The sequence below is a fragment of the Candida tropicalis genome (assembly GCF_000006335.3).
Source record: "Candida tropicalis MYA-3404 genomic scaffold supercont3.1, whole genome shotgun sequence".
In the NCBI taxonomy this organism is placed as follows: Eukaryota; Fungi; Ascomycota; class Pichiomycetes; order Serinales; family Debaryomycetaceae; genus Candida; species Candida tropicalis.
Window position 1 is genome coordinate 640515 of NW_003020038.1, and position 24222 is coordinate 664736.

A 24222-nucleotide genomic window follows, 5' to 3' on the forward strand; every position below is an offset into this window, starting at 1 on the left:
TTACCACTCTTGATGCCGAAAGTATTGAGGGGCCAAAGAATTCACAAGAAGAGCTTGCTACTTCCAACGGTCAAGGGGCTAATACAATGTCTACAAGTCTCGACGCAGAAGTTGCTACTACCACTGGGGTCTCAACTGCTGTTAATTCTGACAACAATATTGCATCTTCTATCGATGCGAATAGCGCTATTGACCAGCCTTCTATCCAAGAAGGTAACATTGTTAGCACTTATACTTACAGTACCGATGACACAACAGTTTCAAGTATTACAACCACTGGTTCCAACTCGGAAGCAACTGGTGATGAATCCAACGGTTCTAACAACGGTGATGAAGCCAATGGTTCTAACAACGGTGGTTCTGACAACGGTGATGAATCCAGTGGTTCTAACAACGGTGGTTCTGACAACGGTGATGAATCCAACGGTTCTAACAACGGTGGTTCTAACAACGGTGAATCTGAATCTGAATCCAATGGTTCTAACAACGGTGGTTCTAACAACGGTGAATCTGAATCTGAATCCAATGGTTCTAACAACGGTGAATCTGAATCTGAATCCAGTGGTTCTGACAACGGTGGTTCTGACAACGGTGATGAATCCAACGGTTCTAACAACGGTGATGAATCCAATGGTTCTAACAACGGTGGTTCTGACAACGGTGATGAAGCCAATGGTTCTAACAACGGTGGTTCTGACAACGGTGATGAATCCAATGGTTCTAACAACGGTGGTTCTGACAACGGTGATGAATCCAGTGGTTCTAACAACGGTGATGAATCCAATGGTTCTAACAACGGTGGTTCTGACAACGGTGATGAAGCCAATGGTTCTAACAACGGTGGTTCTGACAACGGTGATGAATCCAATGGTTCTAACAACGGTGGTTCTGACAACGGTGATGAATCCAGTGGTTCTAACAACGGTGATGAATCCAATGGTTCTAACAACGGTGGTTCTGACAACGGTGATGAAGCCAATGGTTCTAACAACGGTGGTTCTGACAACGGTGATGAATCCAATGGTTCTAACAACGGTGGTTCTGACAACGGTGAATCTGAATCTGAATCCAATGGTTCTAACAACGGCGGTTCTGACAACGGTGATTAAACCAACGGTTCTAACACCAGTGGTTCTAACAACGGTGGTTCTAACAACGGTGAATCTGAATCTGAATCCAGTGGTTCTAACAACGGTGGTTCTAACAACGGTGGTTCTGACAACGGTGATGAATCCAATGGTGCTAACAACGGTGAATCTGAATCCGAATACAACGGTTCTAACAATGGTGTTTCTGGCTCTGGTTCTAGCAATGATGGATCTGAATCCAATGGATCAAGTAACATATCGGATGGACCAAATGTTTCAGGTTCAACAATGACAACTTCCTTCATTGTTCCTGCTGCTTCCCTGATTACCTCAAGTTATGCCACCCAAGCTTCATCCTCATCATATCCAGGAATTGTATTACCAGCTGAGAATAGAGGTATGAAGTACTCTACTGGGGGTTCATTGGTATTTGGGTTGTTATTATCTGCTGTCATCTCGTTTTTCTGATTTCGAGAGATCTATTTCTTAGTTAATTTATTTCACACACCAGTGTATGGTTATTGCTTTTCAATCTTTGGGATATAACGCACAGTAAGATTGAAATGCATCTCTTTCTATTAAAATTCGTTTATTTTTGATTTCTTGTGGATACGTTATTGATAGATTTGTTTTTCGGTGCTATTGGTTTGCACACCCTATATTTTGAGTTCGATTTTGACTTTCTTTATTCGTATATTTTATTCTTTTTCGGTTGTTTTTATATAGAAACAGTTAATATAAAAATATTTATTTTTTTTTGGTAATATATTCCCTATTATTTCTTAGATTTTCATCTATGGAACGAAGTTTATCAGGTGAATCTTCCAATGTAATCACCACTAACATTTGTTTTGGGGTTTAAAATTCAAATCTCGAGAAGAAATAATTTACTTTGTTCAGTCTTGATTAATCACCAAAGGAGTGATACTGTCTAACTTTGTATAATACTACATTTTGCAGTCTTCTCTTAGTGACAACTTTAATTTCTTCAAGTCTATTCTTGGTTTCGTTACGGACAATATCTTCCAAACAAGCAGTGATATCTGGGATAGGCCATGTTTGACCACACAAGTAAAATGAACCATTCTTAGTAACAATAGCATTAGTTAAACTGGCAAAAGATTGTTTTAATTGAAATACATAAACCCCAGTAAGTTCCAAATCACAATTAGAATCTATCACTACGACACCCAGAACACTCAAAATGTCACATGATTACAACAGTTTGGCAACTACTGTAGGACAAGCTGAATAATCACAAATCCCGAATGAAAAAGCTATTATAAGATAGCATTCCATTTGTTTACAGGTTTGCTACGTTTTATTGAATGAATGTGTAATATAAAAGAGGGTTTGCAAATAAAGTACTACATGAAACTAGTGTAATTAAACACGGAGAAGAAGAATAAGAATCTGACGATATACACCCTATCACCTATGAGAGCAAGACTTAACTAATGGACAGTGTTCTTATATCTTGCTCATACCGAGCTCAAAGAAATTATTAGTACCAGTACAAGAAACTTTTTCCATAGTATGCGATAATAACCGTTCATTGTAATTGGATTCAAAATGTTCTCAGTAATGGAAAAAGTCCACGTTCAAACTAACTTGCCCTTATTAGTTTGTATCATGTATCATACGTTTTTAGTAAGAATAAATAGAGGTCACTTAGTATGAACATTTTTTTTGCACATTATGTATCAAAAGTATTGACCGCCTTAATAGGAACTTTTCTTTGCAAATAGTGCGAATAGTTTTGACTCATTGATCTGAAAATTATGCTCGGACTAGTGCGAAATAAAACTGCAACGACTGTACATGGCCGAAGAGTCACGTAGATATATACCATCGAAAACCACTAATTGACTTGCAATATCCTTAGCCCCAGAAAAACCTTTAGGAAATACATTTCTTTAACGATGTATTGCTACAATTTATTTCACCAAACTATATTTTGTCTGATTTTGTTGGATCAAAAACGCAAATCCTCCCTCGGCTATTTTGGTTCCCGATAACCAATTTCTGTCAAACCTGTATTTTATATTACCTGTGTATGAGGAACAGATGTCTTCCTCCCAATTGACATTGTTGTATTCGGAACGATCTATATTTTTTAGAACAATAAGGTATACCCCAATAGCCTAATTAGGAAATATTCTCCGCATTTCCGCGCGGGTCAATTTAATTTTCAAAAAGATATGAGCCGTTTGAAACTTGAATATTTAAACCATCCACTATCCACAAACAATTACAATGAATAAAATTTCCAAATCAGCTACCATGGCCAGTCAATTTATGAAATATTCTTCGAGGAGGTCGACTGTTTACTCAAGTAAAGGAATCGTTGCATCAACTCAACCATTAGCAAACCATGCTGGTGTATCAATTTTGGAAAAAGGTGGAAATTGTGTTGATGCTGCAATTGCAGTATCTGCCGCATTGACAATAACTGAACCAGGATCAACAGGTATTGGAGGTGATTGTTTTGTTTTATACTACAAATTGCAAGATAAGTCAGACCCCAAAAGTGGTCAAGTTTTAGGGTTGAACGGTTCTGGAAGAGCAGCACAAAACGTAACCCCACAAGATGTTTGGAATGAACACAATAATGGAAAACCAATGAATAGAATCCCATATGACTCAGTATTTTCTGTTACTGTTCCTGGTGCAATTGCCGCGTGGTATGATGCCTATGAGAAATGGGGATCTGGAAATGTCAGCTTTGAAGAAATTTTACAACCTGCGATTAAACTAGCAGAGGAAGGTTTTCCTGTTTCTGAAATCGCAAGCCATATGTGGAGAGGATGTACTAAAAAGTTGATCAGACAAAATGTTGACGTCAAGGAGAATCCATATGTTATAAATGGCGAAAGAGGTCCTAACGAAGGAGAATTTGTGAAAAACATACCCATTTCTAATTGTTTAAAATTAATTGGTAAAAAGGGAAAGAATGCATTTTATGAAGGACCAATTGCTGAAGCCATTTTGAAGACAACAAATTCTAGAAATCACAAGTTTACATTGGATGATTTTAAGAATCATACATCGACTGTTGTTGATCCAATAAAACTCAATTTTCAGAATTACAATGTTTGGGAAATTCCACCAAATGGACATGGTTTAGTAGCATTGCTTGCCTTGGGAATAATTCAAGAACTACACAGCCTGGGGAAAATCAACTTGTATGAATTGAAACATAATTCTGCAGAATATTTACATATTCTAATTGAAGCATGTAAACTTGGGTTTTATGATTCTGATGAATATGTAACTGATCCCAAATTTAAAGATATTCCCATAGATGGATTGCTCAGTTCCAAATATTTGAAATCTAGATCTGAACTTATAGATAAGTCGAAAATCATTGATAGTGATACAATGTCACACGGTGTTCCAGATCCCAAGTTTAAATCCGATACTGTGTATCTAACTGTTAGTGATTCAAATGGGGAAGTGTGCTCATTTATCAATTCGGTATATGAAGGATTTGGTTCAGGAATTTTAGTTGAAGATTATGGGTTCTGTCTCCAAAGTAGAGGATGTAATTTCAATTTAACACCAGGTCGTTCCAATTGTTTGGAAGGAGGGAAAAGACCATATCATACAATCATCCCCGGTATGATTACTAATCCTGATGGTTCACTTTATGCGGGATTTGGTAACATGGGCGGTTTTGCTCAACCAGTTTGTCACGTACAACATGTATTAAACATGACGGTTTTTGGTATGACACCACAAGAACTGATTGATGCACCACGCTTTGTATTGAATTCCGATGATGATAATTCGACTGATAGAGGTCGTGGTGCCGAGGGACCTGTTCATACACCAATCACAATTGTACAACTTGAAGAAGGAATTGATCCGGAAGTGGTTGAGTCATTGAAACAGATTGGACATACTGTTAAAGTACTTCATGGATATGCAAGAGGTACATTTGGTAGAGCACAGATCATAAAAAACGTTTCTCAAAACGGTCAATTGATCTATGCTGCTGGTAGCGATCCTCGTGGCGATGGTGCCGCAACTGCTTTATATTAGAATGATAAAATATTCGAGGCTTAGAATTCAGTCATGTGTAGTCTTATTAACCATCTCTCTACGATTTACGTATCAATTTACGATTATTCTAAAAAAAAAGCTAGAAGACAGATCCGTAATTTTCCTGTTCACCGCCACGAATCCGAGGTGTTACAGCTGTGCTTATCTAATCATCACAATTCACACGCACAAACCTTAGTTTAAAATTTCCCCTCCTTTTCATATGCTATTTAAGATAAGATCGTGCACGGCTATGCAGGGTCATGGTCCAAAGGAGTTTCTTGTACCCTATCTCTTGGATTCAATTGATTGATTATATATATATATAAACCACAGGAAGGTTCCACAATTTTAAAATTAGAATCATCATTCTTCTTACAAAGTTACACTTCATCAATTGAAACAAAAATGGAAGTAATTAATTTGCCTCCAAACTATACCCCCCTGAATACCATAAATGCAGAGGAGGCGCCACCTGATTTTTCTACAATCAGACATCAAGAACTACCTAGCTATGCACAGACTAGAAAGAATTCGGGATGGTCAATTGTTATCAAGAATAGATTGTTGATTGATGGATATCGAATTTTTGTTTCTGACGATGCTGCAAAAAAGTACAAAGCATTCAAGAAGAATAAAAATAGAGAAAACCTTGCACTACAACAGCAAGGTTACGGTGTTCCTTTGTTTAAAGTGGTTAGATCTTTTGTCCCATTTAGTAAGAAGTTCCTAACATTCAGAAGATATATTCCAAGTAATTTGCATGCATTTGAAGAAAATAGTGATATGTATGATTATTGTTCAGTTGCAAAAACAAGTCATCTTGGTTATGATAGTTATATTTTTGAGTTTGTTCCTGATCCTACAATGCCATGGTTAAATTTTCGTGTTGTGATGTTTTCCCATTCTATTCTTCCAATTAGCGATTATTTTTTCAGAGGAAGGAAACATAGGTGGATCGATGAGTCGTCATTATTGTCTTCAAATACAAAACAGGAAGGATTTACCGGTGGGTTTAGACATACAATTTTGAGTCCCCATCAAGTTTCATTAACTGATAATTGGGATGGAATGGGTGACGTATTGAGTAGAGAGATTGTAAATCCATATCTCTCAGATGATTTTGATAGATATTCGTCATTGCCTTTAGGTTCTACAAACATTGGTGGTCAGGGAAATTTAAAACCAGAATATTATGGTAGAAATTTTTCTCGCATACATAGAATTGTTCAACCAACGGTGACAACAACATCCAATGAGGTCAGAATTGGAGATGTTAATAATAGAAGAGATGATGTTAATTACGAAACTATTTTTTCAGTGGATGAGGAAGAATTAGTGATGATTTGCATGGCAACAACGTTGAAAAGACAAAAAGATATCAAAAGAAAAATAGAAATGGCTGCCAAAGCAACACAAAATTGTAGGTGAATGTTGTGTTATTGTGCTTAACGACAGATTAGTATAACATACCGTCATTCAAATGTTCAATTTGGTTAAATCGTCCCCGCTAATTCACTGAGCTGTACCAATGATTTGTAATCATTTAGTTATATATAGAATTTAATGCTATGATTTCTTGTTTATTTTTGTTCTTGATTTTAGAAACTCGATTTACGAAATCGTCCACCGCATAATCATAACAACTATAAATGAAAATAAAATGCGGTCCTAATTGTCTCTCAAATTTAAAAGAGATTCGAACAAAATAGATTACATAAATCAAAATGTCATTAATTCCTAAATTTTCCGGTCTGTGTGTGTGTGTGTGTGTGTGTGCTAGTGTGGACAGTACAACTGTGATTCAAGATTGTAAAGCATCCACTATAAAAGAGGCCTGTAATTTCACAACTATTTTAGTTTTGAATAATGATAATATCAAATAATGAATTTAGATCTTCATCCTTCTTTATACGAACCAAGAACTTTGGATAAACAATCGACTTCTAGAATTAAATCTCTTCTTCCAATACCTAATTATCACGCATCATACCTTAACTCATATCTGGATAATGGTTGGACAGTTATTATCAAGAAAAAGTCAGTAAAAACAGGTTTTTCAGTATTTTTATCTGAAGACGCTTATGTTAAATACAATTTTTATAAACATAATCCAACTATGGATTCAATTAAATTTCAACAAAATGGATTTGGAGTTCCTTTATTAAAGTTGAATTCTATAAAAGAAGATATTTTTCCTTATTATTATTTATCATTCAAAAGATATTTTCCTACTAATTTCTGGCCATTTGATGAAAACAAGGATTTTTATGAATTTTGCAAAGTTAGTAAAACAACTCACATTGGATATACATGTTTTGTTTTTGAATTCACTCCTGATCCAACTGATCCAGGGTTGGATTTTAAAGTATTTATGTTTTCTCATTCAAGGTTACCTATAAGTGATTATATATATAAAGGGGAAAGAAGAAGATGGATAGAACAAACTCTTCTGGATGAATTCAAGAAACAAGGAGTAATGAGATATGGATTTAAAAATACAGTTCTAAAATCAAATCAAGTTTCTTTAACTGATAATTGGGATGGAGAGAGTAAAGAATTGAGAACTAAAAGTAAAAATCCATATCTCTCAGGATACTTTAAAAAACGATTTTCATGGTCTTATAGATTACCAAAAGAAGAATACTACGGTGAATCACCATCAGCAATATTATGTGAAACTTTGAAATCTATTCAACCAGGGTTTTCTGGTATTAAAATTATTGACAGACTGACCCAAAACGTTGATACTAACTATGAGAGTACAATATCACTTTCTGAAGAAGTTTTGGTAACAATATGTATTGGAACAGTATTGAACTGGGAAAAAGATGCTGAAATAGTAAGAACACAAGAAACAACATACCATAATCACAGGTCCAAACACACAAAATACTATTATTCACTGTCAGATCTGGATTTGGGGGAGTGATCATGAGTAAATATGATCAGTTTATAAGTTTCTGTGTAGTTAATGACATGTATTAATTTTTAATAGTTTTCCTTATTCGCAACTACTTTTTACAGCACAAAAACTAGTTAGAATGCAGATTACTTGTATTTGAAAAACCGAGGGGATGATAAACCCCATGTTCATCTCAAGTGGTCCAGAAAATGATTATATAAACTTGTTCTAAATTTGGATTGCTTAGTAAGTATTTTAGTTTTCTATTGGTGATGAATTTTTTATTTCTTTTTTTTTTTGCTTTTGATTGTCGTAATGAAATTACAAGTTTATTGATTATGTGTTCAGTATCTCCGTATTGATAATTTTAGAACAACTACACATGATGCTCATCTGATTTATCAGATTACTAAACTAATAGATATTCAACATGGCAAAGTAAGCATCATACACAATGTCTTGCGGGGAATGACATCTACTCACCTCTCTAATATATATATAACATTGGACTACATAATAGGTGCTTTTTAATTTTATTTTAATTTTTATTAACTACAAACTTATTATGGATATTCCTACAGATCTACCACCACCAGCATACACAGAAAAATTATTTGATAAAAGCAGTCCTAAAATAAGGGCACTCATTTCTCCAAGCCAATATGTTCAACCACAGTATGTTGTTAGTCACGGAATTCCAGGATGGACAGTAGTTATGAAAAAAAGAAGAGCACATGATGGTTTCCGTGTATTTATTTCTGAAGATGCATTTGATAAATTCAACAAGTTCAAAAGTAATTCCAGTGATGAAGTAACATACATTCAACAACAAGGTTTTGCTATTCCTTTATTTAAAGTTATTGCTCCACTTGATAAAGATACAGATCCCGTTTTAACTTTTAAGAAATTTACTCCCACAGATAACCATCCTTTTGATACAGATAAAGACTTCTATGATTATTGTACTGTTAGTCAAATTAGATATTCTGCTTATACTACTCATATTTTGAAGTTCAAACCTGATCCAAATGATGCTCGTACCAAATTTCGGGTTTATGTATTTTCTCATACAATTTTGCCCATAAGTGATTATATTTACAAAGGAGTGAAACATAGATGGGTTGAAGAAACATTACTGGAATCATTTAACCAACAGCAGGGGTTAAGATATGGGTTTAGGCACACTGTATTACAACCACACCAAGTTTCACTTACTGATAATTGGGATGGTAAAAGTAATATTTTGGATAGTGTAAAAAGAAACCCATACATACAAGGTCATTTGAGTAGAAGATTTTCACTATCTAGTAGATATCCCATATCGGAATACTATGGATGGACTACATCAGAGGTATTATGTGGTACACTAGAAAGATACTATCCTAGTTTTTCTGGGGTCAGAATTGTTGATTCTCGAGGTTTAGATAAAAGCATTGAATATGAAAGTATTTTGTCTTTACAAGAAGATGATTTGGTAATAATTTGTATTGCATCAGTATTGAAATGGGACAAAGATTTTCGTGCAATTATTAAAAGTCTTAAGTATGGTGAAATAAAAAGATAATGGATAGTACTAGAACCAGCCTTGGACCATGTTCAATAGTAAACGGTTTAAAGATTATAAATGATAATATATTACAGTTCCAATAATATAGTTGGGTATTCATTTGTAGTTTTTTTTTTTATAGTAAATGTATGTTGATTTTTTTGTTTTAGAGTCAAATAATTTTATACTTCTTGAATGATATATCATTAGAAGATTTTTCCTACTCAAACAATATCATACCATTATGTAATTATCTATTATTTGTAAACTTGTTTCTTTTATTCGAATCGACTTGTTGTCATTGCAGTTAATTTACGAGGGTAGCAAAAAAGCCAGTGTTGCACCTCGTCAGTTTATGGAAATTGATTACCTAATAAAATCATTCAAAGTAGTTGGAAATGGCTATGCACCGGTCAGTATGACTTTAGACTCAGCCAATTTTGGTGACTATCCACTAGTATAAATAAACAATTTAACCCCCACCCTCTATCTTTATATTATTTCCTTTTACTCAATTAATTAACCATGGAATCCGATCCACCACCACCATCATATACTTTACATGCCATTGATACCAAACCTCAATCAAGACCAAAAATTAGATCATTACTAGATCCAATAGAAGCAACAACTATTAGGAACAACAATGAACGAACAATTATATTCAAAAATAGAGCCATGTTTGACGGATATAGAATATTTCTTTCTGAAGATGCTTGTGAGAAATATGAAACATTTAAAGTAGGTTGTTATAATCGAACAATTGACAAGCTTATGCAACAAGGATTTTGTATTCCTATCTTTAATGTAGTTGCTCCTTATATGTCAAATGATGGACCATTCTTATCTTTTAAAAGATACGTACCTACCATGAATCATGAATTTGATATAGATAAGGATTATTTTGAATTTTGTACTGTTAAACAGAAAAGATATGTGGACTATATCACTTATACGTTTAAATTTATGCCAAATCCAAATGATAAAACTTCAGATTTTACTATATTTATGATTTCTCATCCAAGGTATGCAATTCATGATTATATCTATAGAGATGAGAGACATAGATGGTTTTATGAAGTATCAGAATTCAAGGTAAATAATTCATCTGGGATTGAAGCATGATCTTAAACATACAATATTAAATTGGAATCAACCGTCTTTAATTGAAAATAGAAATATTTACAAGGATAAGTTAAATATCAAAATCAAAGATCTATTCATTGGAAGAGATAGTTTTGGTGGCATATCCAATGGAGACGTTTTAAGTGATTATAATTATTATTATTCCGGCAAAAAGAAGACTAGTTTAACAATTGGAAATTTCCATTGGTTAAATTCAAGTGTTGATTGTGGAAGTGTATTATCATTGACAAATGATGAATTGGTGACCATTTGTGTGGCAGCTGTATTAAAAAGAGATAAAGATTTACAAGAAAATCAGTAAAATAAAACTAATAAAAAATAAAAAGAACGAAATAAAACAGGTATATCAAGTTCCAGAAAAGAAAAAAAGATGAATTAGTCTTACTTTTGAGCCATCTGGTTACCAAGATTATTCTGTTTTTCTGAATGATCATACATAATAGTTATCCCACAAGAATATAGTGTGTTTATTAGTAAGTGATATACTTGAATTTTAAAATCCCTTAACTTTTTTTTGCGTATAAATCTACTTGTATGCTAAATATTATTATCTTCCTAGGTAATCACTCATTCATGATTTATGACCATGATTTCATATCACTACAAGATAATACCATTTCACCCATCAGCTTTGTGATCAGAAAATCTATTTTTATTTTGCGACTTAAAATTTAGGAGTTGATGGTTTGTAATCAACTTTGATGACAACAGCCAGGCAACTACGAAATACTATTTATAAGACATACATCATCAGTTTCGTGGTTATGTAATAGTCAATAAATGAATAACAATACACAAGTGAGTGCAAAAGATATTTAATTAACTATAAATTCGTTCACTTGACTTTTTTTTTACTTTGAATTAAGCTCAAATTTATCATGAAATCAAACAATTAACCAACATACAATCCAACAATTAATTACAATAGTTTACCAACTAATATAAATTCTATTACCACTAAACAAAGTAAAGCACTCAGATATTTAAAGACTTCAAATTTCCCAGTATGGGCACCTATAATGAATAACATTTATTTATCAACCATATTTCAAGTATTCTTGTCAGAAGAGTCATATAAATACAAGAATTCTAGGTCAGACAGGTTGAATTGGCGATATATCTGCTTTTCAGAGACAAGGATATGGAGTTACATAAATGAAGAAACTTCAAAATAATCAATGGATACGCAATCTAATTATAATTCAGCTTGGAAGTAACTTTGCTGTTGGTTAAAGTTTTGTGACTAATGATACTTTGAGGCTCGGATCGGCTTAAGTTTTTATAATTATCCGTAATTGCGCAATTTTTATTACGAAACATAAACGACCAAACTCAAGAAAAGGGTACTTTTTGCAATTAATGTGACCAAGACGTCATCAAACATAAAGCAAACCAATTATGTAACTTTACATTTATAACTTTCTAACAATTGGGTTTTCATAATGGATGGACTAAAGAAAATTAATTTTGTACTTAAAGTCCGGGAAACGAAGAGCGAGAGAGAGATCGAGAGAGAGAGGTATGACCTCATTTATTCAATGTTCCTAAAAGAGAATGAAAATTGCTATTTTTGGAGAAAACAAAATATCGAGAAATAATGTGTACAAGAGGGCCAAACAATAAAAGACAATAATAATAATAATAATAATAGAACAAAAATATGTTGTGAACAATGAAATAATTGAAATTATGCACCAATCCTTTTTGTTCGTTTAGTCCAATTAATCAACCCACCCACACATCCATGGCAACTGGATTGCCTTCATTGCTATTAATAATCATCAAGGAATTTTCACTATAAATAGTCATGATAATTCCCCCTTGCTACTGAAAAATTGTTTCTAACTCCACAATTCCAACCTCATTTGAGAATAAAAAACAATGAAATTCTTATCTATTTTACCACTTGCTTCTGTTGCTTTAGCTTCCATCTCCAACATTACTTTATATGTCAAATCTGACAACACTGAAGTTAACAACTTGGGTGTTTCTTCAATTCATGAAGGTGCTGCCATCAATTATCTTTTCTTAGGTACCAATGGTCAAGAATTACAATATGATTCTGATGCCAAAAACATTTATTTAATGTTACAAACAGCTTCTATGGATGTCCCAATTAATTTCACTGTTTCTGGAGGTATTTATCAATTATCTCCAGGTGGTTCAACTCCAGTTGAAATTAGTGATGATGGTGAACTTAAATTTGATGGTGATGTTTATGCTGCCAAGAATATTAATGATCCATATAGTTATTCAGAAAGATCTTTCTTTTTAATTGATCATGAAACTGATGGATCTATCCCAATTAAACTTTATGCTAAATTTGGTGATGATGATGAAACTGAAGAAGAAGAACCAGAACAACAAGAAACTACATCTACTACTTCTAGTAACAGTACATTGAGCATTTCTTCATATGAAGGTGCTGCTGCTAAAGTTACCTACGGTGTTGCTGGTATGATTGCCGTTGCTGCTGGTTTGATTTTCTAAACAAACAATAATAATTAGATACCCAATTACAAGTGTTTTATTAACATTAACACATTTATATTATCATGAATTTATACGTAAATATATAAAAGTTTTTTTTTTTTTAAAAAAATCTAACCCAATCTCATTAATCTTCTACATGCACCTTTAATTTTATTCTTTGCCAATTTTCGTCTTGTTCCATGAGGATATAATGAATAAGGAGGAGGAGGCTCATATTTCATTATTCGACCAGGTTGTCCAGGTTCGTAGAAAAGATCTATATCTCCCACAACGCTAGTCAGACTAGTTGTATCATAATAATCAGGGGTAGGATCAACTTGGGATTGACAATCAAAATCAGTATTATTATCATCATCATCTTCTACTTCTTCTTGAAGGATCTGTTGTTCTCGATGTATAGTTGGAGATGTGTAAATTTCTTGTAGTGATGGAGGTGGTGAAGATAGACGTTCTTGTTGTAGTCTCTTTTGCTTATCAAAAAATTCAACGGCACAAGCCAATCCAATGAGACTAAACAATAAGAACTCCATCGAAAACAAACTAAACATGGTTTCCATTTCTCCCCAAAAAAAATATACAAAAATATAAAACTGTAGAACTATTTCACCAAAAGGAGGAGTTTTTTGAATATATATCAAAGTAGGAATAAATGAATTGTAAGAAAACAAAATAAAAATTAAGTAAAAATAAAGGTGGGATGTATGCACTTTCTCTTTTCCTCCAAACTGAACTGATCAAGGCAAGGGGGAGGGCAAGAGAGAGAGGCAGAGAGAGAAGAATAGGGAGATTATATTTTTCTTTGTTTGTTTGTTTGATATTTATCATAATACGAATAAATCTTGTCACGCATATCAAAGCACGGCAGCGTTGTTGCAAACAATGGCGGCGCATGAAAAATAAATAAAAAAAAAAAATTGATACAAGGCAAACTAAAAATTTCATTAAAACAGTAACTGATACGTACGTGAATAATATTAACCTATAAATCACATGACATAAAGGAGGGAGGAAGGCGAGAGAGACAGACACTTACCTTAAGCTTCTTCTTTATGTTCAAGTTGTGGTTTATCTAAAGCATCAATAACTTGTCCTTCTTCAAGATCACTTTCTCTACCACTATCATAATGACTGTAAACATCATTTCTTTCAACACCCAATGCGGCACCTCTATTTTCTGGACCAAGGAAGACAGTAAGCATCAAATAACCCAAAACAGCACCAATGAAAATAGCCATGGTTTTACCATAATCGTGGATTTGTTCTTCAATAGTAGCTTCAATGGTTGAAGAAGCAGAACTGACCAAATTACCCAATTGATAACAAACACCAACGATAAAAGCACTAAATTGTGGTGGAGACAATTCAGAAACATGAATTGGAACAACGGACCAAGAACCTTGAATACCAAATTGCATAAGGAAAGCAGTGATCCACATTGGATGGAAAGCCCAAGCGTAAATCATAATACCAGCAATGATATTACCACATAAAATAGCAGTTCTTCTTCCAATAAAAGTAGACAAATGACCAATGACAATACCCCCGGCTAAAGCACCCAAGTTGGCACAAACATTAACCACAGTAGATTTATCTTCACTGAAATGGTATTGTTTAGTCAACATGGTTGGATACAAATCTTGAGAACCATGAGAAGAGAAATTGAAACCAGCCATCATCAAAACCAAATAAATAATAATCAACCAATATTGAGATAAAGCTTTTTTAGCTTGAGATCTAAATTCAACAAATTTGGAGTTTTTAGCTTGAGCACTTTTATCAAATCTTGCCTTTTGAAGTTGATAAGCATTACTTTCTGGAGTGAAGAATCTCCAAATAATGAAAATAACTGGAGGACCAGCACTAAACCAGAAAAGAGATCTCCATCCTTTGGCAGTAGTATCAACAATGGCTCTTTGGAAAATAACTGCCAATAAATAACCAAAAGCATAACCTTCTTGGAACAAACCAGATAAAATACCTCTGGCTTTCTTTGGAGCATCACCTAAAGCTTCAGCAGCACAAATACCATAAATACCACCCATAGCAATACCGAATAAAGCTCTAAGACCCAAGAATTGTTCATAAGTAGTGACAAAACCAGTACCAATTTGAATAACAATCAAAAGACCCAAGTTGATCATATATGGCCATTTTCTACCAATAGAATCACCCAAAAGACCAAAAATAATAGCACCAACAGTTCTCAACATCAAAACTAAAGTAATACCCCAAGAAACATCTTTAACACTGACATTCATATCTTCAGCAATATTAGTAACATTCATTGAAGTAGTGAAAAAATCAAAAGCATCCCATGTCCATGCCCAAAAACCTAAAAAGAAAAAATTCCATTGATGTAAATTCATTTCTGTTAAAGGTGAAAAAGGATTTAAAATATCATTCCATGAATATTGTTGTAATTCTTCACGTCCAACCCATAATGAAGAAAAACGAGTAATGAAATATTTACGAATAACCGGCCATGTGAATTTAGGTGGTTGAATGATATGTTTGTTGTGATCGTGAATTTCATTAGTTGAAAGTGAATGAATGGAACCAGCCATATTGAATAAATAAATATATAAATATATATCTTTCGGTAAGAGAGATTGTTGTTGTTTTAAAATATAAGAGAATAAAAATTTCTACAAACATGGAAGGACAAGATGAGCTGTATTTATACAAAGTTCTTAAGTATAAGCGTGGATATTATTATCAAGTGGCTTCAAGTGTAATTTTAGGATTGAAGTTTAATATTCAAAAAAAAATTAGCCAAAACCCATGAAAGTTACACAAACACGGGAAGTAGGCTTAATGATTTATATGAGTGGTGGGGAAAGAATTAATACACATATGGAACCACAAAATCTTTTCATTAGTCAGGAATTTGGAGGTTTGTGTATTGTTTGTTAACACATAATCAAATATAGTTTTAGTCATCTCCTATGATTCAATAAAAACCAAAAAAAACAAAAGATAGCAATGGATATTGTTGGGTGATTAATGATTTGTAAGTGGGAGACAAATAGAAATAGAGAGAGAGAGAGATAAACCTCTCTCTCTGTCTTGTCTTTAATCTCCCCCAACAAATGATGAATATGAAGTACGACAATGTAGATCACCTACAAGGAGAGATATTAATGAAACATCATTGTGTAGCCGCGATATTATCCTCAATGAGGTAGGGATAAAAAGGGGAGCAGAACTATAATATTATTATTATTCTTGATTGACCCGGCGGGGCGGGGGAGGGGAGAGAAGTTTAGCACTTGGAACGTATTGGTGGGGCGGAGGAATTTTTTCTTTTTTTTTTAGTTGCACCCACAAAAGCAAAACCAACACTTGCCGGAACACTTTACCAAGAAAAAAAAAAAAAACAAGAACAAAAAACAAATTTGCTCTTTTTCTGCCAGATTGCTCTTTCGTTCTTTTCCTTATTTGTTGGAGTAATTGCTTGGTAGATAGATGTCAATGTCAATAATATTTCTTGTCCCTTCTAATCAGGGGGGGGGGTTGTTAGGAAACTGGACAGCATCATATTACTGGAAATGGCAAGCAATTTTCCGAGGTGGTTATCACTGAGTTCGAAAGTGAAAACTACCACCAATAATACAAAGTTACAATAAGATGTAATGATCAAATACTCCAATCAAAGGGAGAGAGAGTGTGTAGAATAAAATCGAATAATAATACCTAATAATGAAAACGGCTAAATGTTTACTCGAACTAAAAAGAAAAAGAAATGCATGAAAAGAGTTGATTCTGATTGGATGGAGTTTGAACAAAGGAACACATCTTATCAGCAGAACATTATGTTGAGTATTCAGTATCTGTGTAACCGTCTCATCTCAACGAATTTTAGCAATCGAATTGTAGGCTCCCCACCTCCGCCAAATATTTTGCTTCATTGTTTCTGTAACTACAATTGGAAGTTCGGTCAAGTTCTCCGGGTTTAAAGTTCCGGAGAAATTTTCATTTGCTGTTGTATGCACCATCGGTTAAAATAGTATAAATTAGTTAGAAAACCATACCCGTGGAATCACAAAAAGAGAACCACACATCAATAGAAGAGGATTTTTTTTTTCTTAATTCACTCTTCATCAATTAATTAAAGATCATACATCACGAGTCACAAATGGTCAAATGGAAGAATGATCCAACGGCTACATGTTTAATTTATGGTAAATTGGTAAGAAATCCAAAATTAAATGGTACGATAATTAGCAATAAATAAATCTTACATTTCAACCGTTATTTTTTGTTCTTGTTTTCATTGTTTCAATGACTATTTTCATCTCATGTTCCCCAGATTTTTATTAAATTTACATTATTCATGGGGTATATTACTTTTTTTTTTTCACTCTACATATTGTATCAATACGTTTGAGAGATTTTATAAAAAAATAAAAAAGCTTTTGTACGATTCTACTTAATTCTACCAACAACTATACAACAAGTGTGTTGTGTAGATCAATTGTGGGTATATAGCATAAACGTCATTGTTAAACAACTTAAACCGGAGTTCCAGTTCTGTGAATTCAACTAAAATATACGGCATTTACAAAATTGGTTAATTTTCATGGGGTAGAAAACTTTCTTGTCTCATATTAATGCACGGATAGGAATACCTAATCCAGTTTATAGTAGTAATACTTCTAACCAAAGTGTCCAGACAGGATTAAAAAGTGGGGCACTATAGACATATATATTGATAGAATATATTCCGAATTTATCCTATTATTCTTCTACTACTTCTACTACTACTTCCTCCCCTTCTTCTTCTCCTCTTTTCTTGATAAGGTCAACAAACAGTGATAATCGTTATCAACCATCGGAGTTGGTTGGGTTTCTGATATTATAAAATCTTTACTAAATAAAAACCAACCTCCCCTATCTTGATAATAGTCAAACAAAGTAGTGGAGTAAAATTTATGAAAGTATCATTCTAACAAAATATCAAACCATTCCGATATCCATGCTCATAACTATTCCCTCCTTCCCCCTTTCATAAAACAACCTCTCTTTTTTTTTAGTTGTACCTCGTTTATCCACTTCTCCCCCAGATTTAAGGCTACCAATTTGAATGAAATAACTAACTGTTAAAAAAAAAAAGAATTTCATGCAACATTCGTGTATAACCATTTCAAGACCAAATATATTTTATTGAACAATTTACTTACTTATTCATTAATTCATGATCAATTATTTATCGTCATTTATGAATCAAATTTCCAACGAGGCTTAAAGAATCAAAAGTGGCTGCGATTTGCACCACTACCACCACCACCGCAAAAAAAAAAAAAAAAAACAAGGATCCAAAGGGCACATGATCTAAAATTAAAATAAAAACTGGGGGGTGGGAGGAGGATCACACCATTATCATTAAAAAAAAAACAAACAACAAAATTCCTTACAATTAATACATAAATTTGATTATTAGTTATTATGTGGTTAAATAAAGCTATTCAAAGATTTAAAATTCATAAAAGGAAATCATCACCTACTCCATATGATTTAATTCTACGTGAAAAGGAAAAAATTCAATCAGAATCACAACATCATAATCAACAACAACATGAAATAGATAAAAAAGAATCTGAATTATCAAATCAAAAAATTAATCAACCTAGATTAAATTCTTCAATTGATCCATTATTAAATATTGATAATGATGATAATAATGATAATATAATAGAACCAATAAGATCAAGAACAAAAACAATATCACCTATAAGATCAAGAAGATCAAGTTCATTATCTCCAGTTTTTAGAAATTCTTTTGATGATGAAGAAATAAATAATGTTGGTTTACATAGAATATCACGATCAGGTTCAATATCAAGATCAATATCAGGTTCAATATCAAGATCAATATCAAATGGTTCTATAACAAGTCAAGAAAGACCAAATTTGATTCGTAGACAAAGTTCATTGGAAATAATGAGGGATTTAGCTAATGAAGAAAGAGAAATGGCTTCAATTAATTTAAGTCAATCATTACCTGAAGGTTTTAAAGTAGATGAAAGAAATTGGTAGTAAATATTCTTCGATTTTAATTGTATAGTTCTTGAATAAATATATTAATTTAATATTGTTTTTACTACTATTATTATTATTTGTCAATTATTTTATTAAAGATAAAATCTATGTTTCAATATGAATATTCATTATTTCCACTTCTACTAATTTCAATTTCTTCTTTGTCTATATCTTAAAACTTTCTTAAACAAGTCATCAACATCTAAATCAATTTCTGCAATGAATTCTTGAAGAATACTCTTATCATGAATATATCGATCACAATCATTGACAATAGTGAGAATATCCACATTTAATTCTTTACCCATTTTTTCAACAAATTCAACCACACTTTTTCTTTCTAAAAAAGTATTATGATCAATAGAATCCCTTATCCAAGATTCACCCCACTTCTTCAACCGATCAGCAATACATGGTTCAATCTTATACCATTCTTCAATTATCTCATAAACCGTATAAATTTTATTATTCAAATCAATTATTGGAATCCCATTATTGTTCAATTCTAAATTTGGCTGCAAATTATTTGCACGTTCAAATTCTTCCAACGCTTGATTAATACAAGTTGCTAAATTTGAAATAAATGCGGGATCTGCAGAAACATGTTGACGCAATGTATTTTGAATATCCATCTTTAATTTATTGAATGAACTTTCAAGATCATTTGACTTGTTTTTCTTGTTATTGTTATTATTATTATTATTATAGTCGGATGACAGAGTGTCTTCACTGCTAGTGTTTGATCTCTTTTGCTTTTGATGTTTTTTAGATTCGTGTTTGTGTTTCTTTTTCTTACCAGATATACCGTCAATCTTTGCCGATGACGATGTTGATACGTGTTGCAAATCTTGCATATCTCTTATTTTAACTAACAATCCATCTTTTCCTTGATCAAATGGTTGTTGAAGCACTGCTAAACTTGGAGGAGCCGTCTGCGGCACTCTTGCGGTTAGTGGCCTTTGAGGAGTATTGATTTCCGAGCCAACTATTGGTGAATCAACACGTTGTTGTTGTTGCTGTTGTTTCTCATCCTCTAGTTTGGACAGGTTATGTGCAATTGTAGTTGGTGAGCCGGTGGCAAGCGGCGGCGCAACAGTTTTCGGAAATACTGGACTAGGAATATAATTTTCCCTCTTCAAAGGTGGGGGTTCTTGACCCAATTCTTTATATACCAAATATTCCAAAGCAAGTTGTCTATTGGGAATATCCTTATTTTCCAAATGATACACCAAAAAATTAATCTCTTGCAATTTTGAAAATGCTGGATCCATTTTTCTCAACCTTATAACCGGTTTATTTGAACTACTAAGTGCAAATTGTTCTTCATAAAATTCTCTCATTAACTCTCCAGTTACAAAAAAATGATCAAGTTTTTTCTTGCAACAGAACCTAATGTAGTGTTTAAATGTAGTAATGTACCTTTTTCTGGTTTCAAAACCCAAGTTTAATAATCGAGATCTTGCTTCTGGGTTGGTTAAAACTTCATCATCAAATTTTTTAAACATTCTAATAACATCCTCAGTATCCTGAGACATGATCCTTTTATTGATCTTTATATTGTCACGATCAACTCTATATCTTCTTTTAGTCTTTTTGTTTTCATTATTGGAACTATTACCGTCATCATCTAATAATAATGGAATATCTTGCAGATCTATTTTTTGTGAAATAATTGATGTGATAGGTATGCGTCCATTTGAGTGTTTTGTAATTGTATTCAACTGTATTTGACCAGATGTTACTGTGTCATTTCCTTCTTCACCCTCAGATACACTCATAGCAACCCCAGTTGCATTAGGAAACGATACCGATGAAGCTGGTGAGGTACTAGAAGAATCGGATAAAGCAACGGAATTAGTTGAAACCAAAGGCGGCATATTTGTGGTGTTTGCCGCAGTTGAAATTGAAGAAGTTCTTGGTGTTGGAAGTACCGGTCTTAAAGGGATCGGGTTGTTCAATAATTGAGGGGCTGGTAAGGTTATTAAATTTGTTGGTGGTAAAGACTTTTGTGGCAACGTAAATGACGAACTATAGGTATTATCCACGATTGCAACGGGTGGTGGAGGTGGTGAATCACTTGTTAATAGATGGTTGATTTTGTGTTTGTCAGCAACCACATTGTTGGTGGAACCAACAGGTGAAACAGATGTTGCGGAATGAGTTTGTTGCAGTGCGACTGTTTGAAACCCTGATAAGATATTATTGTCAGACAGATTCTCTGTCATGTGCGGTTTCTTTCTATTTTGTTGTTGTTCGTCAAATTGACGATGATGATGATGATGTTGTTGTTGTTGCTGTAGAGTGGCATCTGTTGCATCATGAATTTTTCTTTTCCGTCCCCTGGTTTCAGTTCGCTTGACAGGAGTGGGAGCGGCAGCGGCATCAGTAAGGGGAGATCGAGGATGAGATTTAATTGAAGGAGATGAACTTGATGATTCACTACTATTGACAGATGTACCCAATTCATCCAGATTCCTATCTTTTTTCTTTCTCCCTCTTGTTTCTTTTTTGGGGCTCGATTGATGTTGCTTCATTTGGAGTTGTCGCTGTTTTTCTATGGGGATCACTTTTTGTAGCTCTTTCCCATTATCACTTAGCTCAACGTCTATGTGTTTTCCTGCTGATCCTCTTGTAGCTACCATGATAACAATCTAACAGAAACTGGGACTCATAAAAAATTTTCTTTTAAATAGAAAAAAAAAGAAGAACCAGAATAAGTTGAATTAAGGTTGTGATTTTATCTAAATTCTTGTAGATGTGGAAATGAAAAAAAAAAAATAAAACAAATTACGTGAAAATGTCGTATGCCCTCTCTTCATTAATTTTTTTTTCTCTGTGCTGAATTTAAAGGGGAGACAGAGAGAGAGAGAGAGATAGCGCTTGTGTGTGTATATTAAAGTGATGAGATTTGTTATTGTGTGTGTAGCAAAGTGCAAATTAAACAAAAAAAAAAAAAAAAATGAATCATGTCGCAAATGTCGCACAAACGCAAAATAAGGGGGTGGTAAAATAAATTGATACACTCTTAGCTTTTCTTTACTAAAAATCATCAACTAAAAGAACCCAATTCCAAACAACTTTAGACAAGTCGTGATTGATCAATTATCATTTATAGGCATATACATATAAATGTCGTCAACAACTGAAAAGAAAGAGAACTACTACCCCAAAAATACACCAGTTTTAAAACAAGGGGGTTTTTACCTTCTACTTATTTCTTCCCAAAAAAGAAAAGGCTAACTACGGATAATACTGTCTTGCACTTTTTCTTATTTCTCCTTCAATAAAAATTATCATCTTCATCATCTTCATATTTTTTTTACCTTTCTGCAAATTGTTTATAAAGATTATACATTCCCATAGTTTTCTCTTGTATTATTGATCAAGTATATTAAAAAAGTATATACAAGTTTATTAATTACGGTTTTGGTCAAATGAAAAGTCAGAAATAAAGATAGAATAAATCCATCTCTCTTCTTATGCTGCTGGCCCCCCAAAAAGAGCAATTCTAGAATTCTTTCTCTAGCCCCCGAAATTTCATATTCCACTAGTTTTGAGCTTTTCTTTTTCTTTCCTTCTTTTTGTAGATATATATATATCATATTTATATCTGTGAATATATTATTACTTAAATTTCATCTTGATTAGTCTATTTTCTTTGTATGAATAAACTGGTTACATTTTTAAAGGGGTGTCTGTGATTTTATATCTATATAATAGATAACTCAAATCATAATGAAAGAAAAGTTGTAGCTAAACTTCAATTGAATTTGGTTCTAAAGTTTCAGACGGTTTAACTTTCCACCAAATAGTAAAACTTCATTTCATTCTTACAATGGTCCATGTTCAAATAAAAAATTTGTTGAATGTTTTTTTTTTCTTGTTCTTGTTCTTTTAGTTGGTACATACTGTACATACTGCAAAAACTGTCAATTCAAAAATGTCGCGAATTATTATTATTTTTTTTTTTTCATGCTTCACTTGCAAGATGCACGACATTGACTAAATTGAACCAAAATTTCAATTCTCATTGAATTTTGCGGCAAGGCGTTTAAATATGTACAGCTCCATATACACACTGAATGTATGTGAAAACTCACAAAAGATACTGTAATGAACAAAAACCAAAGCACTGATTGATGATGAGAATACCTATATATATTTTTGTTTTAGTATAAGATAAGCTAATACGGATGATAACATTTCTTTTTACTTGTCCCTACGACGAATAATAACAAAAACAAAATTAACCTTCGTTTATAAATAGCTCTTATCCAACACAAAAAAACAGTTTATGAAGTTTTACAGTTTTGTTGCATCTTTTATTTTTTCATTTTACAACTACTTATCAGTTTCACGACAATATCACTTAAAATACCAGAATCACAGTCATTCTAATTTATAACCCCAATATTACCGATAATTATTATGCGTCTACATAGAAGGTCAGGGTTCAGTAATTGAAGAGAAGGTAATTTCTTTCTTTCCCCCCCACTTGCTCGCTTTAGATTACCTCAACTTATAGTCACCAGATAATAATGTTCCCCCCACTCTTTATCTATCTTGTATGTGAAAAAAAAAATTGTTACTGTGGTCACGAATCATCATTGTAATGTGAACAGTGTTTATCTTTTCAATAACCAAAAGGAATTAAACTCACAAAATAAAATTCATACATACATACTCTTACATGTAGGCGACGCAAGGGGGGGGGTAGGACAAAAGAAAAAAAAGAAAGAGCTCTTGAAAGCTGTTAAACTGTAACACTAAATCAAATTTACTTACCATCACCAGTTATTTTTATCATTTCTCTTTATTGAAGAAATAAGAAAATCAAAGTAATCATTCTTTTCTCCCCTTCATCTCCGATGCTACCAATAGAATAAATGAAAAATTTACTCAAAAAACTTCTATTTTTGGTTAAGCAGCCCTGGGATTGATAATATATATTTATTATTGGT

The 24222-nt window shown here is 33.0% G+C and overlaps 12 protein-coding genes across 12 annotated transcripts; 9 read left to right on the forward strand and 3 right to left on the reverse strand. All coding sequences in view use genetic code 12, as the record gives it.

The window, feature by feature from the left end:
* Positions 1 to 12: 12 nt before the first annotated feature.
* On the forward strand, positions 13 to 1380 carry CTRG_00292 (uncharacterized protein; the record flags this gene model as incomplete). Its single annotated transcript, XM_002545465.1, has 1 exon — positions 13 to 1380. The coding sequence occupies one exon, from the start codon at positions 13 to 15 to the stop codon at positions 1378 to 1380; it is 1368 nt and encodes a 455-aa protein (XP_002545511.1).
* CTRG_00293 (uncharacterized protein) lies at positions 87 to 1109 on the forward strand (the record flags this gene model as incomplete). Its single annotated transcript, XM_002545466.1, has 1 exon — positions 87 to 1109. One exon carries the CDS (start codon positions 87 to 89, stop codon positions 1107 to 1109), a length of 1023 nt encoding a protein of 340 aa, XP_002545512.1.
* Positions 1381 to 3344: 1964 nt separating the features above from the next.
* On the forward strand, positions 3345 to 5132 carry ECM38 (Ecm38p; the record flags this gene model as incomplete). The annotated part of the gene is made up of 1 exon (XM_002545467.1): positions 3345 to 5132. One exon carries the CDS (start codon positions 3345 to 3347, stop codon positions 5130 to 5132), a length of 1788 nt encoding a protein of 595 aa, XP_002545513.1.
* Positions 5133 to 5540: 408 nt separating this feature from the next.
* CTRG_00295 (uncharacterized protein) lies at positions 5541 to 6563 on the forward strand (the record flags this gene model as incomplete). Its single annotated transcript, XM_002545468.1, has 1 exon — positions 5541 to 6563. One exon carries the CDS (start codon positions 5541 to 5543, stop codon positions 6561 to 6563), a length of 1023 nt encoding a protein of 340 aa, XP_002545514.1.
* Positions 6564 to 7017: 454 nt separating this feature from the next.
* Positions 7018 to 8064, forward strand: CTRG_00296 (uncharacterized protein; the record flags this gene model as incomplete). Its single annotated transcript, XM_002545469.1, has 1 exon — positions 7018 to 8064. The coding sequence occupies one exon, from the start codon at positions 7018 to 7020 to the stop codon at positions 8062 to 8064; it is 1047 nt and encodes a 348-aa protein (XP_002545515.1).
* Positions 8065 to 8602: 538 nt separating this feature from the next.
* CTRG_00297 (uncharacterized protein) lies at positions 8603 to 9601 on the forward strand (the record flags this gene model as incomplete). The annotated part of the gene is made up of 1 exon (XM_002545470.1): positions 8603 to 9601. The coding sequence occupies one exon, from the start codon at positions 8603 to 8605 to the stop codon at positions 9599 to 9601; it is 999 nt and encodes a 332-aa protein (XP_002545516.1).
* A 507-nt stretch (positions 9602 to 10108) lies between these two features.
* CTRG_00298 (uncharacterized protein) lies at positions 10109 to 10708 on the forward strand (the record flags this gene model as incomplete). Its single annotated transcript, XM_002545471.1, has 1 exon — positions 10109 to 10708. One exon carries the CDS (start codon positions 10109 to 10111, stop codon positions 10706 to 10708), a length of 600 nt encoding a protein of 199 aa, XP_002545517.1.
* Positions 10709 to 12610: 1902 nt separating this feature from the next.
* RHD3 (Rhd3p) lies at positions 12611 to 13219 on the forward strand (the record flags this gene model as incomplete). Its single annotated transcript, XM_002545472.1, has 1 exon — positions 12611 to 13219. One exon carries the CDS (start codon positions 12611 to 12613, stop codon positions 13217 to 13219), a length of 609 nt encoding a protein of 202 aa, XP_002545518.1.
* Positions 13220 to 13332: 113 nt separating this feature from the next.
* CTRG_00300 (uncharacterized protein) lies at positions 13333 to 13779 on the reverse strand (the record flags this gene model as incomplete). Its single annotated transcript, XM_002545473.1, has 1 exon — positions 13333 to 13779. The coding sequence occupies one exon, from the start codon at positions 13777 to 13779 to the stop codon at positions 13333 to 13335; it is 447 nt and encodes a 148-aa protein (XP_002545519.1).
* A 477-nt stretch (positions 13780 to 14256) lies between these two features.
* Positions 14257 to 15786, reverse strand: JEN2 (Jen2p; the record flags this gene model as incomplete). The annotated part of the gene is made up of 1 exon (XM_002545474.1): positions 14257 to 15786. The coding sequence occupies one exon, from the start codon at positions 15784 to 15786 to the stop codon at positions 14257 to 14259; it is 1530 nt and encodes a 509-aa protein (XP_002545520.1).
* A 2881-nt stretch (positions 15787 to 18667) lies between these two features.
* Positions 18668 to 19258, forward strand: CTRG_00302 (uncharacterized protein; the record flags this gene model as incomplete). The annotated part of the gene is made up of 1 exon (XM_002545475.1): positions 18668 to 19258. One exon carries the CDS (start codon positions 18668 to 18670, stop codon positions 19256 to 19258), a length of 591 nt encoding a protein of 196 aa, XP_002545521.1.
* A 152-nt stretch (positions 19259 to 19410) lies between these two features.
* On the reverse strand, positions 19411 to 21903 carry CTRG_00303 (uncharacterized protein; the record flags this gene model as incomplete). The annotated part of the gene is made up of 1 exon (XM_002545476.1): positions 19411 to 21903. The coding sequence occupies one exon, from the start codon at positions 21901 to 21903 to the stop codon at positions 19411 to 19413; it is 2493 nt and encodes an 830-aa protein (XP_002545522.1).
* Between the last annotated feature and the right edge of the window lie 2319 nt (positions 21904 to 24222).